The following is a 25,076-nucleotide window of genomic DNA, read 5'->3' as shown; positions in this document are numbered from 1 at the left end:
TTATTCTTTGTTCAGGGCTATGTATGTTCACATGTGTAACATGTATGTATGGTCAAGCTTTCTAGCAGCAGCAGTGCTGGGACTTTGTTAAAAAGTAAGACATGCTCGATTTCTGTGTGTAAAATCTCTGTGCGGAGAAGGCTCTGGGCCCGATTCTTTCCAGCCTTCCTGTGACTCATTTCAAGCAGCACAGCAGTGTAAGCGGCAGGGTGGGGAGTCATGCCCTCTGCAGCCTACGTGCATCACATCACACAGCCCAGCATAAGGCTCATCTCAGGCTGCCTCTCAGCTCTGCATAGACATACACCATTTCATTTCTAAGCAAAAAAAGATCACTTCTGCCTTTTTCTAGTAGAAAAATATATGAAAATGAGGATGCTGAGGAGTAATAGATCACTTTCAATTTGACTGAAAAATGTTAGAGAATAATTAACATGCCAGCATGTCAGCTGTTCTGCTTACATCGTGTTAAAGCTATGCACACAGCTAAAACAAAAAATGTGCCAATGTGCCTTTATTTTGCAAAAGAAAAAAAATTCCCTTCGGAGCGAGGGCAAGTATCCCTTTCTGCAACTGCCAAGCTAGGGCCTCTAGCCCTTTTTGGCCCTGATCCTGCAAAAGCCAGTGGGAGTGCTATAGCGGTAGTACCACACGTGCTGATACCAGGTTATGTATGAACTGCCCAGCACGGCAGGACTCAGTTCCAGGGAGGCGCCTACAACATACCCTCAAAAAATGCTTAATGGTAGTAACAAAGCAAACGAATAACAGCGGAAAGGGGGGAGAGTTCTGGCCGGGAAGCTGCCACGGGAGGGAAGCCGTAAGCCGCAGCGAGGGCACCAGACTGGGGAGGCAGTCTCCCGCCGCTCCCTCCCCCTCCCCGCCGGGCGCGGCCCCTTTAAGACCGGCGCGGCCCCGCGCGCACTAAAAGCGCTGCCGCCGACCGCCCCCCTCCACTCTCCCGCTGCACCGCTGAGCTCCTGCTGCCGGTCCCGCCGCCACCATGCCCATCTTCACCATCCAGACCAATGTCTGCAAGGACGCCGTGCCCGACAGCTTGCTGGGTGACCTCACCCAGCAGCTGGCCAAGGCCACCGGCAAGCCCGCGCAGGTGAGGGCGGGCGCCGGGGCCGGTGCTGCCGGAGGCGAAGGGCCGCGGCCCGGCGGGAGCGGAGGCCGCCCCGGGATGGGGCCGGCGGGGCTGGGCTGGGAGCGGGGCGAACACGTGCGCGGCGCCAGGCGGAGGGTCGGCGGGCCCGGCGCCGAGGGGAGGCCCCGGCGGGGCGGCCGCGGGGCTGCGCCCTCTCTGTCGCCCACCCGGGGCGAAGCGGGGATGGGCCGAGGGGCCGCGGCCGCCGAGGGGAGCGTCTGCGGGCACAACGTGACTGCGGGCCCCGCTGCTCCAGGGAAAAGGGCTTGTGCCCCCCGCCCGCCCCCGGCAGCCCTGCGCGGGGGCCGAGCGAGCCGCGGCGTGGCGGCAGGCCTCCCGCTGCCTCCGCCTGCGCTGCAGCCCGTCCCTAGGCCTTGCGGCTCCCGGAGGCCATCGGCCTGGCCGCCCGGAGCAGCAGCCTGACCTACAGAAAACTCGGTGCTCGAATAGCTACAACGGCGGAGATTTGTCTGCGCTTGTGCCCGGGAGTCGGGATTTCAGCCGCGGAGCTGTGCCAGCGGCACGTTTGGGGGAAGGGGCTGGTACCGGCCAGGCCAGCGAGTCTCTGGCAAAGCGAAGTAACAGATACCGAGCTCTGCTCCGGGCTGCCTCCTCCCCCCGAGCTGCTCCCCGTTATCCCGGGATCGGATATGGCGCCTCTTGGGCCAGACCTCTGCAGCCTGAGAAATCAAAGCCCAATAAGGCTGAATTGCAGACCGCCTCTTAGACAAGCCCGGTGGCTCAGTCAGTGATTTAAGGGTGTGACTTCTGGCACGCAAATACAGTTTTAAGGGCTTTATCTCCAGCCGTGTGCTCTTTGCCCCGTGCAGCGGCAGTGCTGCGGTGGGCAGGAGTACCCGTCTCGCCTGCAGCTTTGTACAAACACAACCTTCGTTCCTAAAGCTGAGAGCCAGGCTCGGGGGGATCCCTGCAGCGTGCACTGCCATGCCACCCGTGTGGGCTGCAGCGACTGAGCTGTTAACGCTTCCCCAGAGCCTAGGAAGGGTGCAGAGGGCAGTGCTGGCGAGCTGGCTGGCCCCAGCCCTGGGCCACAATACAGCACAGAACTGCGCTGTTTAAAGTTGGTACCTAAAGCAAGTTTGCATCAGGAGAGGGAAGGTGAGATACGATGTAACTGTTTGTTCTCTTACCGCAGTACATCGCTGTGCACATCATACCTGATCAGATGATGTCCTTTGGCGGCTCCACCGATCCCTGCGCGCTCTGCAGCCTTTACAGCATCGGCAAAATAGGAGGGCAGCAGAACAAGACTTACACCAAGCTCCTGTGTGATCTGATCTCTAAGCACTTGCATGTATCTGCAGACAGGTAAGGCTGGGACATGATTTTTGACCTTATTTATCTGGCTTTCTGAGACTGCTTTGAAAAGTGTATTTAAAAATACAAAAAGCCAGGAATAAGTCCATGTGTTTGAGAAAATACCAAGTGTTCATTTGCAGTGTTTTCCTGTCCAGTTAAGAGTTTGATGCCTACATCTTTCCCTTGAGAGTCCTCTGCTAAATGGCTTCCTGTTCTCAGAGTAGGGAAAAATACCAGAGGACTAACAAGTTGTACAGCCTGTCTTTTGCCTCTGAGGTGTGATGTCCTCTGGTGATGGGAGACTGAAAGCACAAGGGAGGAGCAGTAACAGGCTGGAGCTGAAAGACAAAGTAGAAACCAGCAGGCTGTGAACAGCTCCCTCGCAGGCTGCAGAGCCTTGGGAGAGTGTCTGCATGCAGCGGTGAAGGACAGGAAGAACCTCCTGCCACTGATGTGCTGGGGGTGGAAGGGAGAAGTGCAGAGCCGGCCCTGAGGGCCTGCTTGGCTTTCGTAAGGCTGCCTGTCTGTTTGACACGTGTGAAGGACTGCAGCGCTCGGAAACAAAAGGTTTTGATCTCTGGAAATTCGTGACAGGCTGCTAACCAAAAGCTGTCTGGTGTCTGGACAGTCCCTGACTGAAGAAGAGTTTGTATTTTAAAAAAAGAAAAAAAAAAGTACAGTTCCAGGGACTCTGAGGAATATTGACTGTTTGGAGGCTCTACCAGAGACGTTATTCGTCTGTATTTCAGTAAAAATGAAGCTTGAAATTTCTTCTGAGGAATGGGAAGCACTGTCCCCTGTCCTGTTGTCCTGTCTCACTCATTACTTATATAAATGAGTTAAGGTCATTGTTTGTGTCTTCCTGTGCCTCTTCTACAGGGTGTACATCAACTACTTTGACATGAACGCTGCCAATGTGGGCTGGAATGGCTCCACCTTTGCGTAGAGCTCTCCTGTCTGTCTGAAGAGGCTGCTCCTGGACCTACCCTCATCCTGCCCCTTAGCAGAGACCACCGCACAAATGGGCCTGTGTTGCATTTTGTGCACTCTCACAGATCGATGGCTCCTTGCTAGTGTGTTTAAATAATGCTGCTTCAACATTCCTCTGTTTTCTCTGTGTAGAAAACAAATAAAGATTTAGAAGTAAGCTGTCTGGTGTAGGCTTTGGCAGGCTGGGGATGGAGTTGGGCAATCGGCAACATACGTGTTTCACTCTGAAGCAAACAAAAGGAACACATTGCATTTGCTTCTATTTCTCAGACATGGTATTTCACAGTACGGTTAGACTGAGTTGCACATGCCTGACAGCACTCCGGGGTGATTTTTACCTTGCTGGGCTCCAGATGCTGTAGGTGCCTTCAGGGCTTCTTGTTGCTCTGAGGTTTTGGGGGTTTTTTTTATGGCTGTGTCCTCCATTGCCACAGCAGAAGCAGTCCTTGGGCCAGCCCTGTGCCTGCTGCTTCAGGGAGGCTTTCCTCTAACGAGATGCCAGCTGTTTGGAGCCAAGCAAGCAAGGAAGGAGTGCTTTTGCTCACTCAGTTGAAATGCTGCTATCCACATTGCTTATGCTGGCTCCCTTTAGGCAGCCAGGGGCCGCCCTCAATGCTGTGGTAGCTGTGCTCGGGCCTGTGGTGCTGTGGTGAGCCTCTGTGCTCTCTGCCAGCTTGTCCCCACAGTGATGCTGTGCTCTCCTGGGCCTCGGTGTCTCGGGGCCGGGCTCCCGCCACGCGGGGCTGGGGAGGCCCGCGACTGAGGTACTTTTCTCCCCTCAGCATTTTCCCATCACCGCCTTCCCGGCCTTCCTCCTTCAGCTCTCCCTCTTCCCCCTCAGCCGCCCTTCCCGCCTCAGCCCTCCTCCTTTCAGGGCGCGCGCGGCGCCGCCCCTCCCTGGCTGGCTCGCGGCGCCCGCCCGCCCCCGCGCCTTCTGGAGCCTTCCGCCGCTGCCTCGCGCCACGCTGGCTCCGCTGACGTCATCTCCGTGCGCCCGGGCGGCGCGGCGCGGCGCGGCCCGGCCATGGCGCTCTTCTGCATCAACAGGTACCCCCTACCCCGGGCGCTGCCTCTCCCCGGCCCCGGCCTGGGCTGGCTGCGGGAGCTGCGCTCCGGCGTCTCCCCCGCGGCACGGACTCGAGCGGGGGTGGCCTGGCCCGACGGGCCTGGTGGGGGCAGGCGGCTTGTGCCTGAGGAGGTTTTGTCTGGGCTGTTTCAGGTACGGCGGGGAGGAGGAGCAGGAGGAGGAGGGGGCCGAGGCGGAGGACCGAGCTCGGGTCCTGCTGGAGCGGCTGCGCCAGCAGGCGAAGGCCCGGCAGCTGAAGAAGCAGCAGGAGGCGCAGCCCGAGGGAGGGGAAGGCGAGCCGTCCAGAGGAGCCGGCCCAGGGGGCGCGGGGCTGAGCCCCGGGGAAGGAAGGAGAAAGGGAAGGGGGAGAGTGAAGAGCAGTCCTGTGCGCAAGGACAGAAGAAGCTAAAGAAGAAAAAACAGCCTCGCGGCCCTTCTGAAGAAAGGGCGGATGCTGAGGAGGCAGCAGATGGCAGCACTCCATCGAAGCAGAAGAAGAAAGAAAATAGAAGAAAATCGAAAGTGCCTCAAGAGAGGACTGAAGCAGGTAGCGATAAACTGGGGTCATTTGGGTCAACAGTTCTCAACAGAGAAGTAGCTGCAAGTTGCCCTTTGAGTAACTTGCTGAATTTATCTGGTGGTAAATTTTGTTTCCTTTGCTTAATATGTTGCCAAAGTAATTAGGTTTTTGGGGGAAAGCCGCATATTGCAAACTTTCAGGATCGGTTTAGTGTAAGGGAAGGAGGGAAGCATGTCACCTCAGTCTTCAGTTGCCTCCATACCAACAAAGAAACGTTTGGCTTTTGCACTTGGATTTAGGAAGAAAGAGGAGCTTGCAAGTTGTTGTTTAAGTCTGTTGTCGTAAAATATTCCCAACATCCCTTTTCTGTAGCACGTTCTGACCTGTAGCTTTGTATTCCTGTTATCCAAATTTCAGATTCTGAAGAAGACATCAAACAACAGGAAAACAGAAGCAACCTTAAAGATAAGCCTTCTAAAAGGAAGAAGGGGGATGAGGAATCAGAGGGAGCTGAAACAAGGAAGAAAGAGAACAGTGAAAGAGCTGAAGGAAATCAAAGCATAAAGGAGGAGCTGTCCTTAGCAGCCTCAGAGGAAGAGGCAAATCCTTCACCCTCCAGTTTGGTGGTTCTTGGAGACTACGACAGAAAGCCGGTGCAGAAGGTAACTAGCTTGACTGAATTTTGATGATGGTCAGGAAGGAGCGTGCATCTTACCAGCTTATTTCATGTATGGTATTGTCTGTTTGACAGCAGAAGTGCTTTGTTTTTCTCCTTTCCCCCACCTCAGGTTCAGCCCTTCTTACCTCAGTGGCTTGCTCAACCCAAACTAGTCCAAAAACGTATCAAAGATAATCTAGTTCCAGTCAGAGATGTCCCAGGAATTCATCCCCGGCTGTTGAAAAAGCTGCAAATGAATGGGATAGAGTCCTTTTTTCCAGGTACCTTGATAGTGCTTTTGTTTCTTTCTAAACTGACTTACGTAGTTCCTGCAGTCTGTTGCTGTATATTTTATGTAGTCAGTGAAGTAAAATGTAGAACAAAAACAGGTTTAATACATCAAAGTGATTGTAGTAGTTTTCACCTTTCATTTTCAAAGTTTTACGTAGGCTGAGTAATTGAAGTGTGTTATCTAGTCACAAATGTAGCTCCACAAAATATGATGGCTTGAAGTAATAGCTCACAGCTGCCAAAAGAGGGAGGTCTTACTTGTGTCCTCCCGTTTTCCCCCTTTATGCCAGGCTTGTGCTTTACCTTACCTTCCACCATCTCTGCTGCTAATCGGACCTCTCTGGGAACCCATTCAACTCATTAAAGCAGCAGAAAACCATTCAAGCAAAAAAAGCTGTTGGTTTTCCATTATTTTACCAGTTTTGCAAACAAGTGCAATAAGTGCCAGCTCCTAAATGAATAGAAAGCACAGCTGGAAGCAGGGATAAGGAGAGGAGGCAACAGGAAAGGAGGGAAGAAGGTGGCATCTCTGACCTTCAATCAATTACTTGTTCCAGCTGAGCCTGGAGGCTTAGACTGTATCAGACTCATCAAGGTTACATTGGAAAGCCAGCATGTGTCTTCTCTTTTTAAGAATACTGTTACATAACATTTTAATGTAAATGCTATTGCTTATTCTGTCCTGGGAGATCTTAACAGGTTGCTGATAGCAACTTCTTGTGTTTTCTCATAAATCCAGTCGAGCTTATGGCACTTGGTAGTAGATTAATTAAGCAGTGTCACGCTCTGTCTGGTAGAGATGGTGTCCACTGAAGTCATACGTCGTATGCATCACTGCGTATGGTCTTGTCACAGAGCTAGATCCCCTGGCTGCTAAACCTCATAGATAAACCAAAGTTGGCCAGTTTGTCAAGGCTCATCATGGGGCAGGGAAAGGAGAGAGTTCGTGCATGACAGCCAAAGCTGTTGTCTGTACAGGACTGCTTCAGTCCTTGTGTACTCTCCTGCAGTGAACTTGAATGACTCCAAAGCCTATAGGAGTTGTGCATTTTGCTCCTTGTCAGGTAAGGCTGCATTGCCGTGTTGCATATTCTGTGCTTATAGAAGAGTAGTTTGTACTTCAAAGAAAGGATGCTTACAGACAAATATTCATAGGTTTTAAATCTGCCCAGTGCCATGCTAATGTGAGAAAAAGAAAACAGATAGGAGTTGAAAACAATATTTAACACTGTAACATCCTAGCCGAGCACTAGAAATAGCTGAATTCTTGGAAAGGGAAATCTCTGTATTCAGTGCTAAGCTCCCATGAATGAGCAAGAACCAAGTGAAACCAGATAGCATCTCTATTATAAACCCCTGGTTTTGATTTCTTCCTCTCTTATGTCTGTAGCAACAACAGCACAGATGTGGAAATGGATTCGTTGTATATAACTGCTTTTCTGGATACACTTGTTTTAGTCCAGTTAACTCTGCAGTTAATGTTTGTTTCCATTTTTGTTCAGTTCAGGCAGAGGTGATTCCTGCTATTCTACAGAGTGCATCCAATGGGTATTTGATGGGGCAGGGAGGATACCGCCCCAAAGACATCTGCGTCTCAGCACCTACTGGCAGTGGTAAAACCCTGTCTTTTGTCATACCCATAGTACAGGTGAGTTTACCCCCGGTGAAATATCTGTAGGGAAAATGCTGAGGTTGCTTTTGTTCAAGCAAAAGTAGGTCAGAAAGCGAAGGAATTTGTGGATGCAAAGCAGCAGATTTTTAGCTCAGAGCTGTCTGAGGGAGCTGTATGAGTCCCCTTCATCTCGGCATCCCACTCCTTTTCTCAGACAACAGACATAGCATGAGGAGTTGGGAGGGTGGAGGGGAGTAAAATGGAAACATAAAACCCTGTGAAGATGTGTCAAGCCCATCTCTTCTCACTAGGTTAGATACAAGAACCCCCTTCTCTCCCCACTGCTTTCAGGGACTCATTTGGCCTCTGTTTTGGCAGGTTCTGCTAGATCGAGTAGTTTGCCAAGTACGAGCTCTGGTTGTTCTGCCCACCAAAGAACTGGCACAACAGGTATGTGGCTCTTCACCTTCTCTGTGAGCGCAGCTGGGCTGAGGGAAAGGCTGATGCAGTCAATACTTCGCTTGGCTGTTCTGTGAAGCAGGTTGAAGACCTGTCAGTGGGTTTGATGTTGTTAGCGTAATGGAAAGTATTACTTTAAGTGATTTTGTTGCGGCTAACAAAGCCCATCTCTTTGCAGGTGAGTAAAGTGTTCAACATTTACACTGATGGGACAGGTCTGAAAGTCGTTTTGATTACTGGCCAGAAGTCTTTTGCAAAGGAGCAGGAGATGCTTGTCCAGAAAAAGTAGGTTTAAAAGTCTTTTGATAAGGTTTATAGAGATTGTAAACTATTTAATCTCAGTAAGCAGAGGTCAAAATATAGGCTATTGCATTGCACCATTGTGCAATAATGATTTTGGATAGTGGGTTTACATGCTAGACACTGGTTGTTCTGTCTTTGTGAAAGTGCCTGCTGCTAGCCCTTTTTTATGATTGTTATGTTTTACTAGATTTTGGGGGTTCTTCACCAGCTGAGTAGAATGCAAACATTTACCTTATACCCACAGGTACAAATGATTGTTATGGCATTTTGCTACAACTAAGCTTTTTTTAAGAGCAATGAAGAATGACGTTTTTTGTTTAAAATGAGGGTTTGGTGTCCAGCACTGCCTTTCATGCTTTCCAAGTAAAGCGCGTATTTGAATTTTACCATTTCTCAGTTAAGTGAGTAGTAGGAAAATCTTAAGCTCTGATGACCAAGGATCTCTGTTATGTGCTTTATGGTGTGGGGAGAAACTTACTGATGGGCTGCTTGTTCTTTCAGAGTGACAGGCTACTGCAGCCTGGCTGATATTATTGTGGCTACACCAGGGCGGCTCACAGATCACATTAGCCAGACCCCGGGGTTCAGCCTGACGCAGCTTCGCTTCCTGGTGAGTCAACTCCACAGGTCTCCCCTCTTAGTGCAAGGTCCATTACAGCTCTAATTCCTGCTTTGTTCTTGCATGGTACATAAATACATCTCTCTTGGAACTGTTGTATGAGCCTGGTCTACACTCCAGATTGCTCAGGCAGCAGTCTCAAGATATTTGTTTTATTCCAACTCGTGACACCCAAGCATCTACCCACTTCCCATTCTCTCTCAGCCTCTTGCAAACACAAACTCAGAGTAAAGCCTTATCGGTCAAGATCAGGGTAAGTTATCACACTGTAGTAGCTTCCACCATATGGGATTCTGTGCAGAGACATAGTTGCAATCTTACTTAGGATATGAGGATTTTTATCTCTTATTTGGAGACATGGATTGGATTTATGTGCAAATGAACTTGTGTGTAGTTTGAGTGTCAGACTGGCTACTGAGCCACTGAAACGAAAGCAAAATTCGGTTTTGGGGTAGAAACTTCTGCCTTCATTTGAGGAAGGATAGGCAAAGTAATTCTATTAACTGGAAGCTCCCATTGTCTTACGTTCTGGCTCACTTGTTATAGATACAAAAGGAAAATAAAAGCTCCCTAGTGCTAGACAGTATTTAACAAGTAGTGGTTTTCATCCTTGTGAATTCAGATTGTAGATGAAGCTGACCGTATGATCGATGACATGCACCAGAATTGTCTGAACCAAATCATCAAAGCTGCGTTCCAAGTAGAAAATGACACTGGCTCCAACATGCTTTTTCAGAGGACCAAGCCAGGGCCTATAACAGCAGCCAGGTAAGTTGCGGAATGCATTTCTTTGAACTGGTAGCATGGACACCAGCACTTAGATGTCACTGCCCTGCTTCACAGTATTCTCTCACAGGCACTCTCAAAGCTTGCTTACTTTGAGAAATGTCTGCCAAAGTAATGCAGCTGCTTTTTCAAAGCTTGAAAAAGCAGGCAGTGAACAGCTGATACTAGAGGATGTCTTTTAGACTGAAGCCTAAGTATTGTATTCTCCAAGCTTTCCTTAACTAGGCTAACGGAGCATCAAAAGAATGTGCAAATATTGCAAGTCTGTGATAGATTTGCACAGTAACTATAGTAATGCCCTCTGGCAAGCTGAGTAATGGATTTGAAGGAAAACTCTTGGAATTACCTATCTGCAGCTGCTGTTTTCATAGAGCATGGTAGAGATGTGTCAGAAACTGAGATCAGCGACCGAGGAAGGAGGCAACTAGAATGAGGACATGGGTAACCAGGATACAAGGATGTGTGCAGGGGTAACGGATGCAGGTTGTGCAGTTGGTCAAGAGCACTGATCAGTTCAGTCTGTGAACTCCGCCATAAAACAAGAGTGGAAAAGAAAGAACCTACAGGAAAGGCTCAGAGCAGGAAAAGAGCATCAAAAAGAGTTAATTACTTCCCTCATAACATCGTCTGAAGGCACTTGTGGAGGAACTCCTTTGCCCCATCCTCAAAGCTCAGTTTCCATGTGCTATTTATTTCAGCTCCTGCTATCCTCAGATACCCCTACAGAAACTGCTGTTTTCAGCCACGCTGACCCAGGACCCAGAGAAACTGCAGCAGCTGGACTTATTCCAGCCTCACCTCTTCACGTCTGTCTATTCTGAGAAAAAAACACTCGGAGATGGAACAGAGACTGAACAAGATACTAATAAGAAATACACACTCCCCGAGGGACTATCGGTATGACATTAATCCTCTTGAATAAATTATACTTGAAGATTCTAGTTATGTTTTTACCCTATAAATAAATACGTCTTCCATATGGTTCCTTGCATTACAGAGGTGCTGGGCAAAAGTGGCTTTGGGAGTATTTATGATCCAGAGAGCTCTACCTTTGTGCATTTGTCTTCTCATTACTTAGTGTTCATTCAGTTAAGACTGGATTATTTTCTTTTAATTAAACTCTCTTTAGGCAGAATTAAGTTTACCAGCAAGGGGGAGTGGAGATATGAAGTAATAATAATGTAGTAGCACTTGTCAACTGTCCATGTGTATAACATGGATTTCAAGGCATGTAGATACAGGTCACCCTGTAGACAAGAAGGCAGCGCATGTTGTTACTTGCCGTGGAGAAGTGAGAACATTAGACCAACACAGATCTCCTGTCTCCACCTTGTGTTGTATCCTCCCAGCCTGTAACTGTGACTTACTCTAAAGGAGGTCGCGTTGTGGGATCTGGTTTTGCTGCTATTAGTTGTAAAACATCCAAGTCTATGTAGGTCAATGGACAGGTAGTGGGTTTCAGAGAAGATAGCCTTGGCAAGAAGTAATTTTTCTCTCTGAACTTCTTCCCTGTCGACTGCAGCAATGTTATGTGCCTTGTGACCTGAATTCCAAGCCTTTGCTCCTCTTGCATTTCATGCTGACAATGAAATTTACCCGCGTGCTGTGCTTTACCAACTCCAGGGAAGCTTCTCACAGGTGAATATATTAATGACATTACTATAGTAGGTATCTGTCAAGTAATGTTACAGCGGTAATGAAGTGACTGTTTCTATCCCATTTACCTACAGATTGTTCCTGCTGGTTCGAGCCTTTGGTGGAGTCACTGTGGCTGAATTTTCTTCTCGGTTACCTCCAAATGAGAGACAGAGAACCATGAAGGAATTTGAACAAGGAAAAATACAACTGTGAGCATCTTAAATGAGTTTCCTGCATGTCTTCCAACATAGGCTATTTCCAGTATGAAAAGCTAGGTAGAACTAAGAACACAGTTAAATGAGGTCCTCTGAAAAACAGAATGTGCAGGAACCAACTTGCAGAATGGGTGAGAGACTTGGACTTGTGACTTGAGTTGTTTACCCTGCATGTAACTTGGCCTGTTCTAATCTAGCTGTAATCTGAATTTCTGTGTGTTATTTTATAACAAGCAGTAAATGTAACTGCTTGTTCATATAGTTGCCCAAAACACATACGGTTCTGAAAATCTTAAGTTTAATGTGTGTGCTTGGCATCCGGCGCTTGTTGGAAGAAAATGGATGTCGGTGCTAGAACTATATATAGCATTAGTGCTTCCTACCAAGGAAATCCCTGATCAGACTGGCATACAGATTTACTTCTATCCATGTGTTTGATTTGCTTTGTGATTTCGGTAGCTATATGGGATTGCATCTGTGGAATGTCTCTGAGAAGAAGGTAAATACTTATTTTCTGGATTTTCTTTTTATCCAAACCTGGTGTTTAAATTCCTCCTTGACTACTGGAATTTTGCACCTTGCTGTCTGCATTCCGTGCCTTTATGGAATGTTCAGATACCTTACAGGTTTGTAACCTCCAATGTGGTGGGAGCCGTCTGGCTTAGTGTCGCATGCTTGGGGAACCTGGAAACACCCAGTAACTTTTCATGCACAACAGTAGGTGACAAGCCTGTAGTGACGCTTGGAGGTCTGCGGGCAGCTAATAATGTCAGTGACAATAAGGAGTGACTTACAACGCTGCTGTCGTGCTCAGAGGTCAGAGGCTGGCTGCCCAGTGTGAACGGAGATTAGCAAGAGTTGTGCTGTGTTCTCTTGTATTTCGCTTGTGTGTGTAGTGCAAGAGATGTTACCTGAAAATGACTATATATACATTTAAAACCAGGTTAATCAGCACAGATGCCACTGCACGAGGGATTGACATTAAAGGAGTGAATTATGTAATAAACTATGATGCGCCGCAGTTCATCAGGACTTACATTCACCGGTAAGACAACCAGGAACAAAAGGAAGATGTCTGAGCTTGGTTTACTTTGAAATATTTAGCAGAGGTGACATGCACTTAAAAGGGTTTTTAGCTTTGGATTTTTTTTACTTTAATATGCAAATAGCTTTCTAATCAAAATTAAGCCTGTAGCATCACCAGAGTAATGCAGTATTGAAACAGAGAACTAGCACCCTATTACAGAAAATGTATTTTACAGGAGCTAGAAATACTGTCCTGGACAGCATCGAGTATTGGGTTTGTAGATGTTCAGAAAACCGCAGTGGCTCAGCAGCTGTGAACGAGCCCTGGAAATGTTCATCCTTTAACATATGGCTAGTCCTGTTGTGCTAACCTCAAAAAAACTTGGAATCAGACTTTCTAAAATCTGGAGAATTTCAGAATCAGACTCTTGGAGCTGATAATGGCAGTGACTGTGTGGCTAAACTGACTTGACGCTACTTTTTCCGTTTTCAGAGTTGGAAGAACGGCTCGTGCAGGAAAAGTGGGCGTCGCTTTCAGCTTGGTCCTCAGAATTCAGGTATGTCGGTGGTGTGGGATTCATTTGATAAGGATGCATGTGGGGGCATAAGGAAGATAAGGTTCGTACTACTTCCCACCTTTTTCCAGTCAGCAGAGCTTTGTACTTGGAAACTTCAGTTATTTCCTGACTAGGCAGCACGTTCCAAAATGGGCTCATTTTCTAGCTGATAGGCAGTGGGGTGTCTCATCTCCTGTGTCTGTTTTGTTATGCAGGAACGTAGGTTTCTGCGAATGTTGAAGGATGCCGGCATCCAAGACATAAAGAAGCACCCAGTGAAGGGCAACTCATTAAAGCCGTTGGTGCAGCAATACGAGGAAGCTCTGTGTAAGCTTGAGAAGACAGTCAAGGTAATTGAAATGGGCAAGAAAACAAAAAAATCAAACTACAACTTGCATGGTTTATTGCAGCTTGTGACTAGCACAAGTGTTAGTGTCCAGGATCCTTTCCTTTAACTGAGATATTTCCATTTCAGTGTGAAGGCAGTATTTGTGGGTGCATCATTATGAAATACTTAGAAAGGGTGAGGAGGGGAGAAAGAGGTTTTCTGTTAAAAGAAAGGTAGGCAGTATCCCTGGAGTTACTTAAAAGACATGTAGACGTGGTGCTTAGGGACATGGTTTAGTGGTGGACTTGGCAGTGTTAGGTTTGCAGTTAGACTCCATCTTAAGGGTCTTTTTCCAACCTAAATGATTCTATGATTCTATTCTATGATTCTGTGATTTGTGGTGTTTCCTTTTCTATTCTGCCTTTCCCTTTACCTCTGGAGCTGGGATTTTGGCAGCTACCCAGAGGAAGGCAAACAAAATGCAGAGATTAAACCTTTTGTCATTACAGCGTTTTAAGACTGCAATTTACAGCTGTGCTGACTAGCAGTTGGGTATTCCAAGCCAGGAAAGCATTTCCTGCAGGCCCTCCTTTATACACCAGTGGGAAGGCTGAGAGCTTTCAGACAAAAGCAGGGTAGCATTTAACTAGCCAGATGGGTAGACGAGGGATCCATAATAGACTTTCTGTGCTGTATGATTTGGGCAAGTGTTCTGCTCTCTAATTTGAGGGTGCCTGATAAACATCTGTCCTTGAAAAATGATGGTTTTGAGTTGTAGACTAGGAATGTTTGAGAACTGGGCCAGAAAGGATTATTAAATTGTCCTGTTGCTCCTCAAAGTTGCTTCTGTGCGACTCTGAGACAGGGGCATCTTCAGTCACCTTCTCAACTTTAATTTTGAACAGAACGAGCGAGCACAGAAACGAGCCTGAATGAATGGAAGTTGAGAAGGTTGTCTTTCATGGCACTGAAGCTGCTGAGCAGGATCGGTCATGGACTACTACCCAGCACGGTAACAATGAGACGTGGTCCCTGAACGGAGCTGAGCGGTTGGCGCCTCAACCTTATTGTATCCGAAGTCAGATGTCACAGGCCTCATTCCCCTTTCAAGGACACTGCGAACAGAGTTCAGTTACTGGTTTAAAAAAATATATATAAATAAATTTTGAGATATAGTTGTCTCGAAGAGGACTTTGCATCCTATCCTACTGGCATATGTAAAACTACCACCAGTGAAGAGAAGAGCCATGACACAGCTCTTGAGCATGGGCCTGATGGAACTGCGGGTCTCCAAAGGTGAGGGCTGTGCCCTTCTTGCCTCTGAACGGGGACAACTAGTGGTTCTGTCTTACTGCACAAGCAGCTGTATCTGCAAATGCATAAACACCTATACAGTGCCGACAGCAGAAGTGTGTTTGAAGAGCTGCTCTAGACTGAACTGCAACTTTTAAATAAATACTATATATATTTTTAAAAGTGTCTAATAAATATTCTTGGGTACAGGGATGGAGATAGTATTGAAGGGATTTTTTTGCTTCTGCAGTCTTGTGCCTTTCTTGTCATGTTCTTGCCTATGTTGTGTCCTTGCAACATTTAGTACCAGTGGTAACAGCAGGTGTTAATGCAGGTGAAAATGATGTCTAACATGAATATACTGGAGTCAGCTAGTTTCACCACAAGCCATAAATCTGTATTTGACACATGCCACTGATATTTTTAGCTGCTCCTGGCAGAAGGCTTAGAGCTACCACATAGCTGCAGCCTGCAACTACCCTCCAAGACCTTCAGCAGGAAAGGCCCCAGCTCTGGCTTACTATTTTGTAAAACAAAACAAGTGTACAGTAGCATTAGCGATACATTATTGGAGCAAAATGAAGGGCTGGGAATCTTGGAGGGATGGGTGTCAGGAAGGGTGGTTGCATCTTGTAAAGATAGGAGCAATGTGGGGTTGTTTTAGAGCAGTGAAGTGGCATGTGTCTTCCTACTGTGACTACTTTTGAGCAGTTTTTGCATAGCACAGGTGCCTGAGCTGGCGTCAGAGTAGCAGAAATGGAGAGTCCTGTTCTGCAAGAGCTGTGAGCTCCCGTGAGCAGAGTGAGGATCTACCTCTTGTGCACCTACGTCCCATCAGCCTAGCTTTGGTTGTCCTTATCATTAAGCAATTACGGGCAGTTATTAAGACAAGCCCGAGTTCAAATATGAGGTGGCAGAGCCTGGCTGGAACTTTGCCCTGGCAAGCTGCCATCGCCCCTGTCCTTTGAAACCCCCAGGCACAGCTCTGCCCGCCCCTAAACTCCGGGGCCCGAGGAGTCCTGCCGTGAGCGGCGGTCCCTCTCGCCTGAAGACCCGCGCCCGGGCCGAAGCCGGTGCCGCGGAGGGCGGGAGCCCCGGGGGGTCCCGGGCGGGCGGGGCGGGGGCTGCTGCGCTCCGCCCCCGCGGGAGGGCCCGCCGCTGCCCCGCCCCGTCCCGCTCGGGTTGCGCGGGGCCGGGGCCGGGGCCGGGGCCGGGCGGCGGCAGCGGCGGCAGGATGGGGCTGGAGCTGTACCTGGACCTGCTCTCGCAGCCCTGCCGGGCGCTATACATCTTCGCCCGGAGCAACAACATCCCCTTCGAGTTCAAGCACGTGGAGCTGATGAAGGGTGAGCGGGGCCGGGGGGTGGCAGGGGCTTGTGGCGGGGCTGGGGCGGGCTGGGGGAGTCCTCTGCCCCCCCGCGGCGGCCCCCAGCCCCTGGGTTACCCGGCCGCCGAGCTGCTCACCCCCTGCTCCCGCTGCTGCGGACAGCCGCGCTGGGACCCCGGGGCTCCCCTCGCCGCTCCCGGGCTCCCGGACAAACTGCTCGTTACCAGCCCGCCCCGTCGCAGAGCCGCGCCGCGGGTGGGACCGGTTTACTCAATCGTCCCCATCAGTGCGAGATGCTGCAAGAGGGTGGGGTGGCCCTCCAGCTGCAGAAGGCTCCTGATGTCGAGGCAAAAACAAAATCTAATTTCCTAAAGAAACCCTGACTTCTAAGTGGCAGTCTCGGTGCCTGCGCTCCTCTGCAACAAATAAGACACTGCAAAGGTGTGCGATGTCTTTGAGATCGGCCCCACCCCAGCAGAAAATGGGCCTCCGAAAAAAGGACTGCTTTTCTGAAAAGGAACGCTCAGGATGTGCTAGGTCTGAGGCCATTCCCCATTTAGGTGAGAAACAAAAAGCAGCAGAGATGGGGCATTCACGTATGGGCGAGGACGGCGGAGGGGTGCGGCTCTTGCTCTCTAATTCAACTTCCTTAGAAAACTTTGCACTCTGGTAAGCAGCAGTGGTTGCTGCAAAGCAGCTTTTCTCCTCCTCTTGGCAGGGGTTAACAGCCCCTTGGGAAGGGTCCTCATGCACAGAGCTTGCTGATGTCTCCCCGTGTGCAGGTAGGGCAGGACAGCCAGCCACCCTTTTGGGCATTCCATCGGGTCAAGCTGTTTGTGGTCAGCATATTTTGAGAGGGTTGAGGACAGATTTGCAAAGACAGTGAAGGCAGTAGAGCGAGATAGCGCAGCCACCAGGGATCTGAATGGTGAGAAATGAAGAAGGGAAAGTGGTTTAGTTTGTATTAAAACCAACTGATAATCGGTAGGAGCCTCCCCAGGAGGTATCATGTGTTTTCACCAAAGGATGCCCAAAGATCCATATCTCCTTTCTTTGCAACTAAAGCTGGTAAAAACTATCCTTCAATCTTTCCAGAGCTCTGCTGGATTTGAAATTAAGATAACGTATTGGGCATAAAAATGCCTCGGTAAGTAATTCTTAAAAACCATGAAAGATGAGAAGGCTCCTGGGGCTGAAGTTGATAAAGGAACAAAAGAGGCTCCAGCCTGTGACTCAAAGAAACCTCAGGCATGTTGTAGTTTAGTCTCTAGGTGTTCCCCTGCACTCCTTAGCTGTGCGTTGATTGCGCCTTACTGCGGCTGTCCTTTGACCTGTCTCAGTGGGAAAAATTGTTGCTATTGTTTGTAGCTGGGGACAGGCCAATCTAGTGTCCTTCCCCTTCTTTCCCAATAAATAAACTGTTGTGGTGAGACACTGGCACAAAGGAGAGGAGACTGGCAGGCAAGCAATGAGAGCATCAGGGAGAATGGAACAACTGAAATACAGGTATCAGGGAACTGAGAGGAAGGAAAGTGAACTAAATCACAGTTTCCCAGTGCTCTGTGCCCTGTGGCATCAGCGTTTCCTTCTGGTCAGTGGATTTAAGATGCGTAATTTGGCTTACGGGAATGCTAGAGGTGCGTCCCATTCCTGCAGTGTGTGCACCTCCGTGGGGAAGCGCTCCTGGTACCTGCAGCTGGGTTAGCTCAGGATCCAGCTGCTCAGCAGTCTGGTATGGGCACACCAGCCCCTGAATGAGCACCCACTCGGGGATACGGTGAGGGTGGCCTCGCTGCACGGTATGTAAGGACCAGGTGAGGGAACATATACTCAGATTTGAGCTGGTGGGTTAAATGTGTCCCCCAGAAAAGCTCTCGGGCCCCCAGTAGGCTAGGTCTCAAGGAAATGGGTAGAAAGAGTGAGAACGGATAGAAATCACACGACACTCCAGGGACACCTGAGGACCTGGAATGCGCACACCACATGCAGGAAATCCCAATGTCTTTTTGAAAGGGGGTGTGGGAGACGGCCTGTGAGCCAAGTGGCAGGGGAATAGTCACAGATCAGGTTTGGCAAGTACTGGGAAAACTAAAACCGCTTCCAGAGCATCTCCTCTGGCACAGAGATTCTCAGGTGACTCATGTAGCAGGACATGGCATGAGATTAGACGTTAGGGAAACTTGAATGCAGAGGTGCACACACATGACTGAAGCCAGCGGCTGGAAAAGGCTGGCACAAACGAGTCACATAAGGCTTCTGGGACTGGGTTCAAACATAATGGAGCACGCTGAGACCTCAGATGAACAAAGCACCACCTTCTGTCAGGTTCACTCTGCCTGCCTTTTGGGGGGGACCTACAAGATAGCTTAAAAGCAAACTCAAATCCGTATTTGGTCTGATAAAGGATACGCAAAACCCACAGAGAGAGCTGACTGATAGATCTGTAATGAAGTACCCATGGCTTTATATGGAATCATAGACACTTATTTTCATCTGAGGACTAGAGAGTTGAATATAAATTATATTATCTTCCAGGAAAACAAAAAAATCTGCTTTCTCACTGTCCTTGTGGTTCATGTTTCTGATACCGAGATCCCTTTCCTCCAAGGAGCTCAGTATTCACTCTGGGTTTGTACAGGACAGGTACCTCCAGGCATAAACTTAGAGCTGATAGAGCCCTGAGTTGACAAGCGCTGTTGGTATGAAAGGACTCTTAACCATTCTGACCCTTGTCGAGAGGTTGTTCTGGTATGCAGGCAATAATCAAGTAAGCTGACATCATAGGGCAAATGCCCTATTCACCCTGTGGCACTTTTTGATTGCTTGTAAACTTAAACAAGACTGTATTTCTACAATCAAAACCAGGCACTTGAGGCCAGATAGTCCCCACAGACTCCTCGGGTGTTTGCAGACAGGTCCTGAGCATCACTGCCAAGTAAAACTTCTCATTTCCCTCCTCAGGGCAGCACAGGACGGAGGAGTTCCAGAAGGTTAACGTCCTGATGAAGGTGCCCGCACTAAGGGATGGTTCTTTCACCTTAGCAGAGAGGTGAGGCTCAAATAAGCTCAAACCCCTACTGCAGTATTGCTTATCCTAATGCCTGGATTCTGCCAGTGCACTGTTTGGTCTCTCCTAGAACTCCAGCTCAGGTAGTTGTTTGCCTCCTTCCTACCTGTTCCACTTGCACATAACATAAACCTGTGTTTCAAGAGAAGTATTCTCATGTAAGCAACTCAAACAGCATTGATCATGGAAAAATCTGTGAGCTGCTGCTCACACAAAGCTCGGATTTGGTATAAATTTGTTCTGCAGCTCATATTTGCTCAAAAATGTTGATGGGGTAATGGTACCAGCAGGCCTCATCTGTCTCGCTGGACTGATGTATCACATAATTGCTGTCCACAGGCAGCTGGTCAAGCCAGCACAAACACTCTCATGTGCTCTGCCTCGCTGGCAGTTGTGTGTCCTGCACTTAGACCTGACTCAGATCAGGTTTGTATTGCTCCTGGTCCAGCAATGCAAAATCTGGGGGAAGGAGAAAGGATGAGGTGCTTTTATCTCAGATTATCACCTCACCAGCCTGTCTTGCTCTCTGGGCAGCATTGCAATCCTCCTGTACCTGGCCCGGAAATTCAAGACTCCTGATCACTGGTACCCATCTGACCTGCAGAAAAGGGCTAGGGTTGATGAGTACCTGTCATGGCAGCACGTCAACATTCGTGGGAAGGGGAGCAAGCTGTTCTTAACTAAGGTAAGACCATTATATACCAAAACCAAAGCGCTAAGAGCTGTAAGTGCAATGGCCCAGGAAGTACCTCCTGTGTGCAGGGCCCTTCTAAGCAAATGTACAAGCCAGGTGACAGACAGGAACAAAACTAGATCTGGAATTGACTTGGCTGCTCAGCCGAGCCTAACTGAAGTGGCCCGAATGCTTCATGCTGCAGCCACGCTCTGTGCATGCACTGAGATCCAAAGCAGATTCATCCTGGGTGAGCAGCTAACACCAGACACAGCTCACTGCCTTCTGCCCAGCTTCATGGAAAGAACGAACCTCCCACTGGAAAACAAAATGCAGCTGCTTGCAGATGATGCAGCCTTCCCTTGAGAGGAGACTCTCGTGGTTGAAATTTCAGACTTTCTAGGGGGAGACAAGGACAGGCAGGAATTAATGACTGATATTAATGTTAATCTGCCAAAGGAGATTAGCAGTACCAGTTGTTCTCATGCATGGCTGGTGAGGGATCCTTAGAAGAAGGCAGTGGGAGGGTGTGGACTAAGTTTGGAGGGAAATATGTAAAAAGCAACTTGTTTCTTCTCCCTGCCAGGTGCTGCTGCCTCTCCTCACAGGCCAGCCAATTCCTCCAGAGAAACTGGAAAGTGTTACTGAAGAGCTGAACATTGTCCTGAAGCAGTTTGAGGAGAAGTTCTTGCAGGACAAGCCCTTCATCGCAGGCAGCGAGATCTCCCTGGCAGACCTTGTAGCACTGGTGGAGCTCATGCAGGTGAGCATCAACCCCAACGCTGTTGGATATGCAGGCTGGGTTGCAGGCAGGCCAGGCCAAGGTGTGGCTGCAGCACCACCACCTCTTTAATGGCAGATCTTTCTCCCTGCAGTTAACTCCTTAGTGGAGTTAAATCTTGTTCCTTTTTGACTTTGACCATAATTGAGTTTGCCAGGGAACACCTACTTTGAGACAGTTCTCTCTATAGAAGTATGGACAAAATTCCTCAGAAAAAAGATAAATTACAAACTAGTCAGAGAAAGTACAGATATTTGGAAGAGATGTGTTGATGTGCGTGGACCTCTGTGTTCTGCATTAGACAGCTCTCTGGTTAGCCATGGCAGTGCTTTTGCTGCACGTCCCAGGGGACAGCAGCTGCTGAGGATGACAACACTTGCTTCCTACTAGCTAAGAACCAGAGATGAACTCCACCTAATGTGAGGACTGTCTGCTGCCTTGAGCCAAAAGCATATCCGTGCTTCCGTGTGGTCCCATCGCTGGCAAATGCACTGTTTGACTCACTCCCAGGTTCTCTTGCTCTCTCTCTGCAGCCTGTAGGTGCTGGCTACGACCTGTTTGAGGAGAGGCCGAAGTTAGCAGAGTGGCGCAGGCGGGTGGAAGAAGCGGTGGGGAAGCAGCTCTTCCAGGAAGCCCACGAAGGGATCTTGAACGCCAAGAACTTGACCGCTGATAAGGTTGCACCTGAACTGCTGGAGCATTTCAAGCACCAGCTCCTAAAGCAGGCCAGCCAGAATTAGGGGGTTATACTCTTAAGTAAAATGGATTAATTATTGCAGGCTTTTTGTAGTATTTCAGCATTTCTTCTAAAAACCATACAGAAACACCATTCCACAAAATGCACTTCAATCACAGCCTTTCTGCAACTTAGAAGGGAAGAAAACTACATCTTAAACAGACTGCAGTGAGCTGCTTTCCTCTCTTGTCCACTACAGATATGTGAGCTGTAGCCCTATAGGCTTTTCTTTCTTGCTCCGACACCACTGGATCTGCTTGAGGACAGAGGCAATTCGGTCCATGTGGGAACTGGGGCCAGTCAGAACTGCCCTTTCCATCCCTGTTTTGAGTTTTCCAGGTCACAGCACTATAGAAGGGGCGAAGGTTTCCTGAGGGTATGGCAGAGCAGTTCTGTCTGAAACAAGGAAAAATCATTGAAAATGGCTTTCATTTTGCAATGTGCTCAGTCTGCTCTTTAGTGAAGAGACAGGTCAGGACCCAGCCTGTGGTGGGGACCCTGCCAGGGCTCTCTTAGAGCACCTGGCTACTAGAGGCTGCTGTGTCACCTGTGGGAGGAGCAGGGGGGGCTGTGCAGGTACCCAAGTGAGGCCTCCAGCTTCTGGGAAGGACGGGGTTAGTCCCGTGAATAAAGATCCTCAACCAGAGACTCATGCCATACTCTACAAAGAACAGCCCGCACAGCTGAGAAAAGCTGCTTTTCTAGGTGAAGCTGCTGCCAACCACACGGTCCCCCTCTGCAAACCATATTGGTGCTCTGTCCTTTCCCCAGAGCAGCTTTGTCAGCTCAATGGAAGCCATTCAAGCCAGGCTCTCTCCACTGATGAGTGCTGCCGTGGCTAGGCCAGCATTGGTAGCAGAGGGAGCTGTGCTGGCCAGCCCCAGGGTGAGCGGAGTGCACAGTATATGAGCTGAGTAATGCCTCAAATACAGTTAATGTTCCACTGCTCTTCTGTCACATCAGATTCTCCAGTAAAGTTAATGGTTACACTTGCCACGTGTTGTAGCTCTCTTTGGATTTGTAATCGGGATTTGGAAGGAAGCGGCCGCTGAGTCACCCTCCACACCTGCGCAGCACCCTTCACAACCTCTCGCCTGTGTCCCTTTGTACCCCTCCTGCCTTCCTGTCCCTGTGACCTTCCATTTCCAGGTACGAGCCATGAGGAGGGTTCTAGTTTGCAGAACTTTTTTTTCCCTCGTTAAGCTCTGGTTGTATCCGGAAGCCTGGTTGTCTCTGCTGGCTTGTTACAGCATCCACCAGAGATGGCTGCATAGTACACTGGATGTGAGATGTCAGTTATCTTAATGCAAGTCAAGTTATTACAGTGCTCAGAAAAGGTGAAAGTAGCTGCTCAAACCAGTCTCACACATCCTTTCAGCTGGACCTACTGGTTTTGGGGAATGAGCCAGCTGCCTCTTCTGCGTTTGTTTCCCGAGTAAACCTGCCCTTTAGTTCAAAAGGGCACCACGAACCACAGCTTGCAACGCATGTCCCTGCGGGCTGAGCGAAAGCAGCCAAGCAGGCTGATCCCTTTTACCTTCCGTTCTTCCAACCTGCAGGAAATCCTAAATGTCGGTGGTGAAAAAGCAGACTTGCCCCAAAACTCTTTCAGTTTCACTGCTGACACAGGCAGGGATATTTGTCTTCTTACCTGATTTTTTTATTGGTAAGTTTGTTGAGTAGAGCCTATTGCACTCCAGTCAGCAAAGTCGGTGACAGCGGCTTTCTTCTCGCCCTGAGAATGCTTGCATGGTTGGTGCCTGAGCAGCAAGCCCTGTAGGCGCTGCACTGCTACCCTGCTGCAGCACCTTGCCTGCAGTGCTAAGTCTAAAGAAAATGGCCTGTTTACGTTGTACCACCTACCACTTCCTTTCGTCTATAACCTGCAGCTTACCACAGCCACCAGCTGGGCTTCTGCACACCACTGGAATAAAAGAGGTCCTTCTTTGCTACCTCACCAAAGCTGCCCAGCCTCACTGCACTCCCTCCTGTTATCACGTTTGTACTTTACCTAACTTCCAGATTCCTGACCTCCAACTTTTCCCTTTCTTGTAAACAGCAAACTTGTACCAGCACAATAAATGCCTCACACAGCTTCTGTTCAAATAGAAGCAGAGCAGAGAAATAATCAAAACCAGGAGCCTAATGGACAGAGTGCTAATCTTGACAGATCTCAAACTGGGCTCGGTAGCAGACCTTTTCTTGATACACATCTCCCTGCAGAATCTCAAGACTGGGCTGCTGTGCATGCAAAACCATTGCATGAGCCAAAGCAAATAAAGTGTCCTTTTTTTTTTTTCTCTTCTTCTTATATATGATACTTGCAGCACAAGAGCTCCATGTAAATGAGTCTTGAGCCAATTTTCTGCTTGTTTGAATAATCACAAGTTCCTTAAACGTCACCCATTGTGTGCTTTTGCAACGACAGCTGCCTTCAAAAACAAGTTGGAACTATGTTCAGAGCGCATTGTCTGGTGCTCCTCCACTGCCAGCGTCACAAAGGATAAACACACTCGCCTCGCTCCAGCATGGTCGTGGTGACAGGAGGAGATTTTAAATTGTTTTTCTCATAGTGTTCTCTGTCTGCTCTAAAACTGTAGGTTCACTCTCCCAATGAAGCTGTGTGCAGTGACCAGCGGCATTTGGAGCCCTTCTATGCATGCAGGACAAAGCACCTCCTTGGATGGCAAGAGCTGTACAACAGAGAAATCTGCCTTGCTTGTTTTTTCGCTCTAAATCGTGGAGATAAGGCATCTCGTCCTTGTACTTTGCCTTTTGCTATCCCTCCACCTCCCCCATTTTGTTCATGTGTGTCATTTGATCTTGGCCGGTTCCAGCTCCTAGACTGAAAGCCCCAGGAGCTGCCTGCCAAAACCCACCAGGTTGTGCAAGAGTTTTGCCTGCCTCAGTGCAAGGTCTGTTTGGTGTCCACTCCCCTTTCACCTGAATATGGAGAAGGGTTACACCTCCAGTGACAGTTTAATGTACTGTTCTGATTCAATTTCCTCAGTTCTTGCCAGGGGCTATTTGGAAATAGGTGAGAGCCTGTGATTTCTAGAATAAAATGAAGCTGGGATACACAAAATGGGAAGAATGTTTAAAAAGCAGATACACATCCTGAGAGCTTTTCTAAACAATTAAGAAATAAACTGCAAAACTTACTGCATTTTTTCTGTGTTGTTCCTGTTTCCAAAAAGCTGCTAGAGAAAGTACAGGCAGGAAAAACAGCCTTTGAGGTGATGGAGCCAAATGAAAATACAGTGCTAGAAGCACTAGCCTAGAGCCAGGAATAACACAATCAAATGCCATAGAACATGACCAGATTAAAATATCTCTTTGGTTGCATGGGCTGTGCAGTGCAGTCAGCAAATTGGAGAAAAACTTAGGGAAGGAACATTTCCAGGAAGCACACGAAAAGATCTTTGATGTCCACATAGGACTAATGGATCAATTGAACCATAAATAAAGGAGCGAAGCGAACCCACGCTGCTAATCTTGCTACCCACTGCCGAGATCAACAAACTCTTCTCAGTGATATCTCAGAGTAGGGATATGCAACCATTTTGAAGCACAAAGACTTCTCGGACTACTACCTGTGCAGAGCCACATTCACGCTCCTTTTCGCCACTCCCTTAACACTTAAGATTTCTTTGCGCTGAAG

At 48.6% G+C, this 25,076-nt stretch overlaps 3 protein-coding genes across 3 annotated transcripts; all 3 read left to right on the top strand.

Moving 5' to 3' along the window:
- The first annotated feature begins 946 nt into the window (after positions 1-946).
- On the top strand, positions 947-3,631 carry LOC127022910 (macrophage migration inhibitory factor). Its single transcript, XM_050906768.1, has 3 exons — positions 947-1,111; positions 2,307-2,479; positions 3,350-3,631. Exons 1-3 carry the CDS (start codon positions 1,004-1,006, stop codon positions 3,414-3,416), a joined length of 348 nt encoding a protein of 115 aa, XP_050762725.1. The 5' UTR covers positions 947-1,003; the 3' UTR covers positions 3,417-3,631.
- Positions 3,632-4,452: 821 nt separating this feature from the next.
- DDX51 (DEAD-box helicase 51) lies at positions 4,453-15,204 on the top strand. The gene is given in 17 exon segments (XM_050906910.1): positions 4,453-4,507; positions 4,680-4,882; positions 4,885-5,073; positions 5,464-5,708; positions 5,835-5,985; positions 7,498-7,643; positions 7,986-8,057; positions 8,245-8,351; positions 8,871-8,979; positions 9,611-9,756; positions 10,473-10,671; positions 11,297-11,412; positions 11,505-11,621; positions 12,571-12,672; positions 13,147-13,210; positions 13,426-13,560; positions 14,444-15,204. Coding segments are annotated over 17 exon segments (2,151 nt in total). The 5' UTR covers positions 4,453-4,484; the 3' UTR covers positions 14,471-15,204.
- An 861-nt stretch (positions 15,205-16,065) lies between these two features.
- LOC127022777 (glutathione S-transferase theta-1-like) lies at positions 16,066-22,409 on the top strand. Its single transcript, XM_050906538.1, has 5 exons — positions 16,066-16,177; positions 19,120-19,207; positions 19,760-19,910; positions 20,485-20,661; positions 21,213-22,409. The coding sequence occupies exons 1-5, from the start codon at positions 16,066-16,068 to the stop codon at positions 21,417-21,419; spliced, it is 735 nt and encodes a 244-aa protein (XP_050762495.1). The 3' UTR covers positions 21,420-22,409.
- The last annotated feature ends 2,667 nt before the right edge of the window (positions 22,410-25,076 follow it).

This window comes from Gymnogyps californianus, chromosome 16, assembly GCF_018139145.2.
Source record: "Gymnogyps californianus isolate 813 chromosome 16, ASM1813914v2, whole genome shotgun sequence".
NCBI classification, from domain to species: Eukaryota; Metazoa; Chordata; class Aves; order Accipitriformes; family Cathartidae; genus Gymnogyps; species Gymnogyps californianus.
This window is presented reverse-complemented; position numbering and strand designations above follow the sequence as displayed.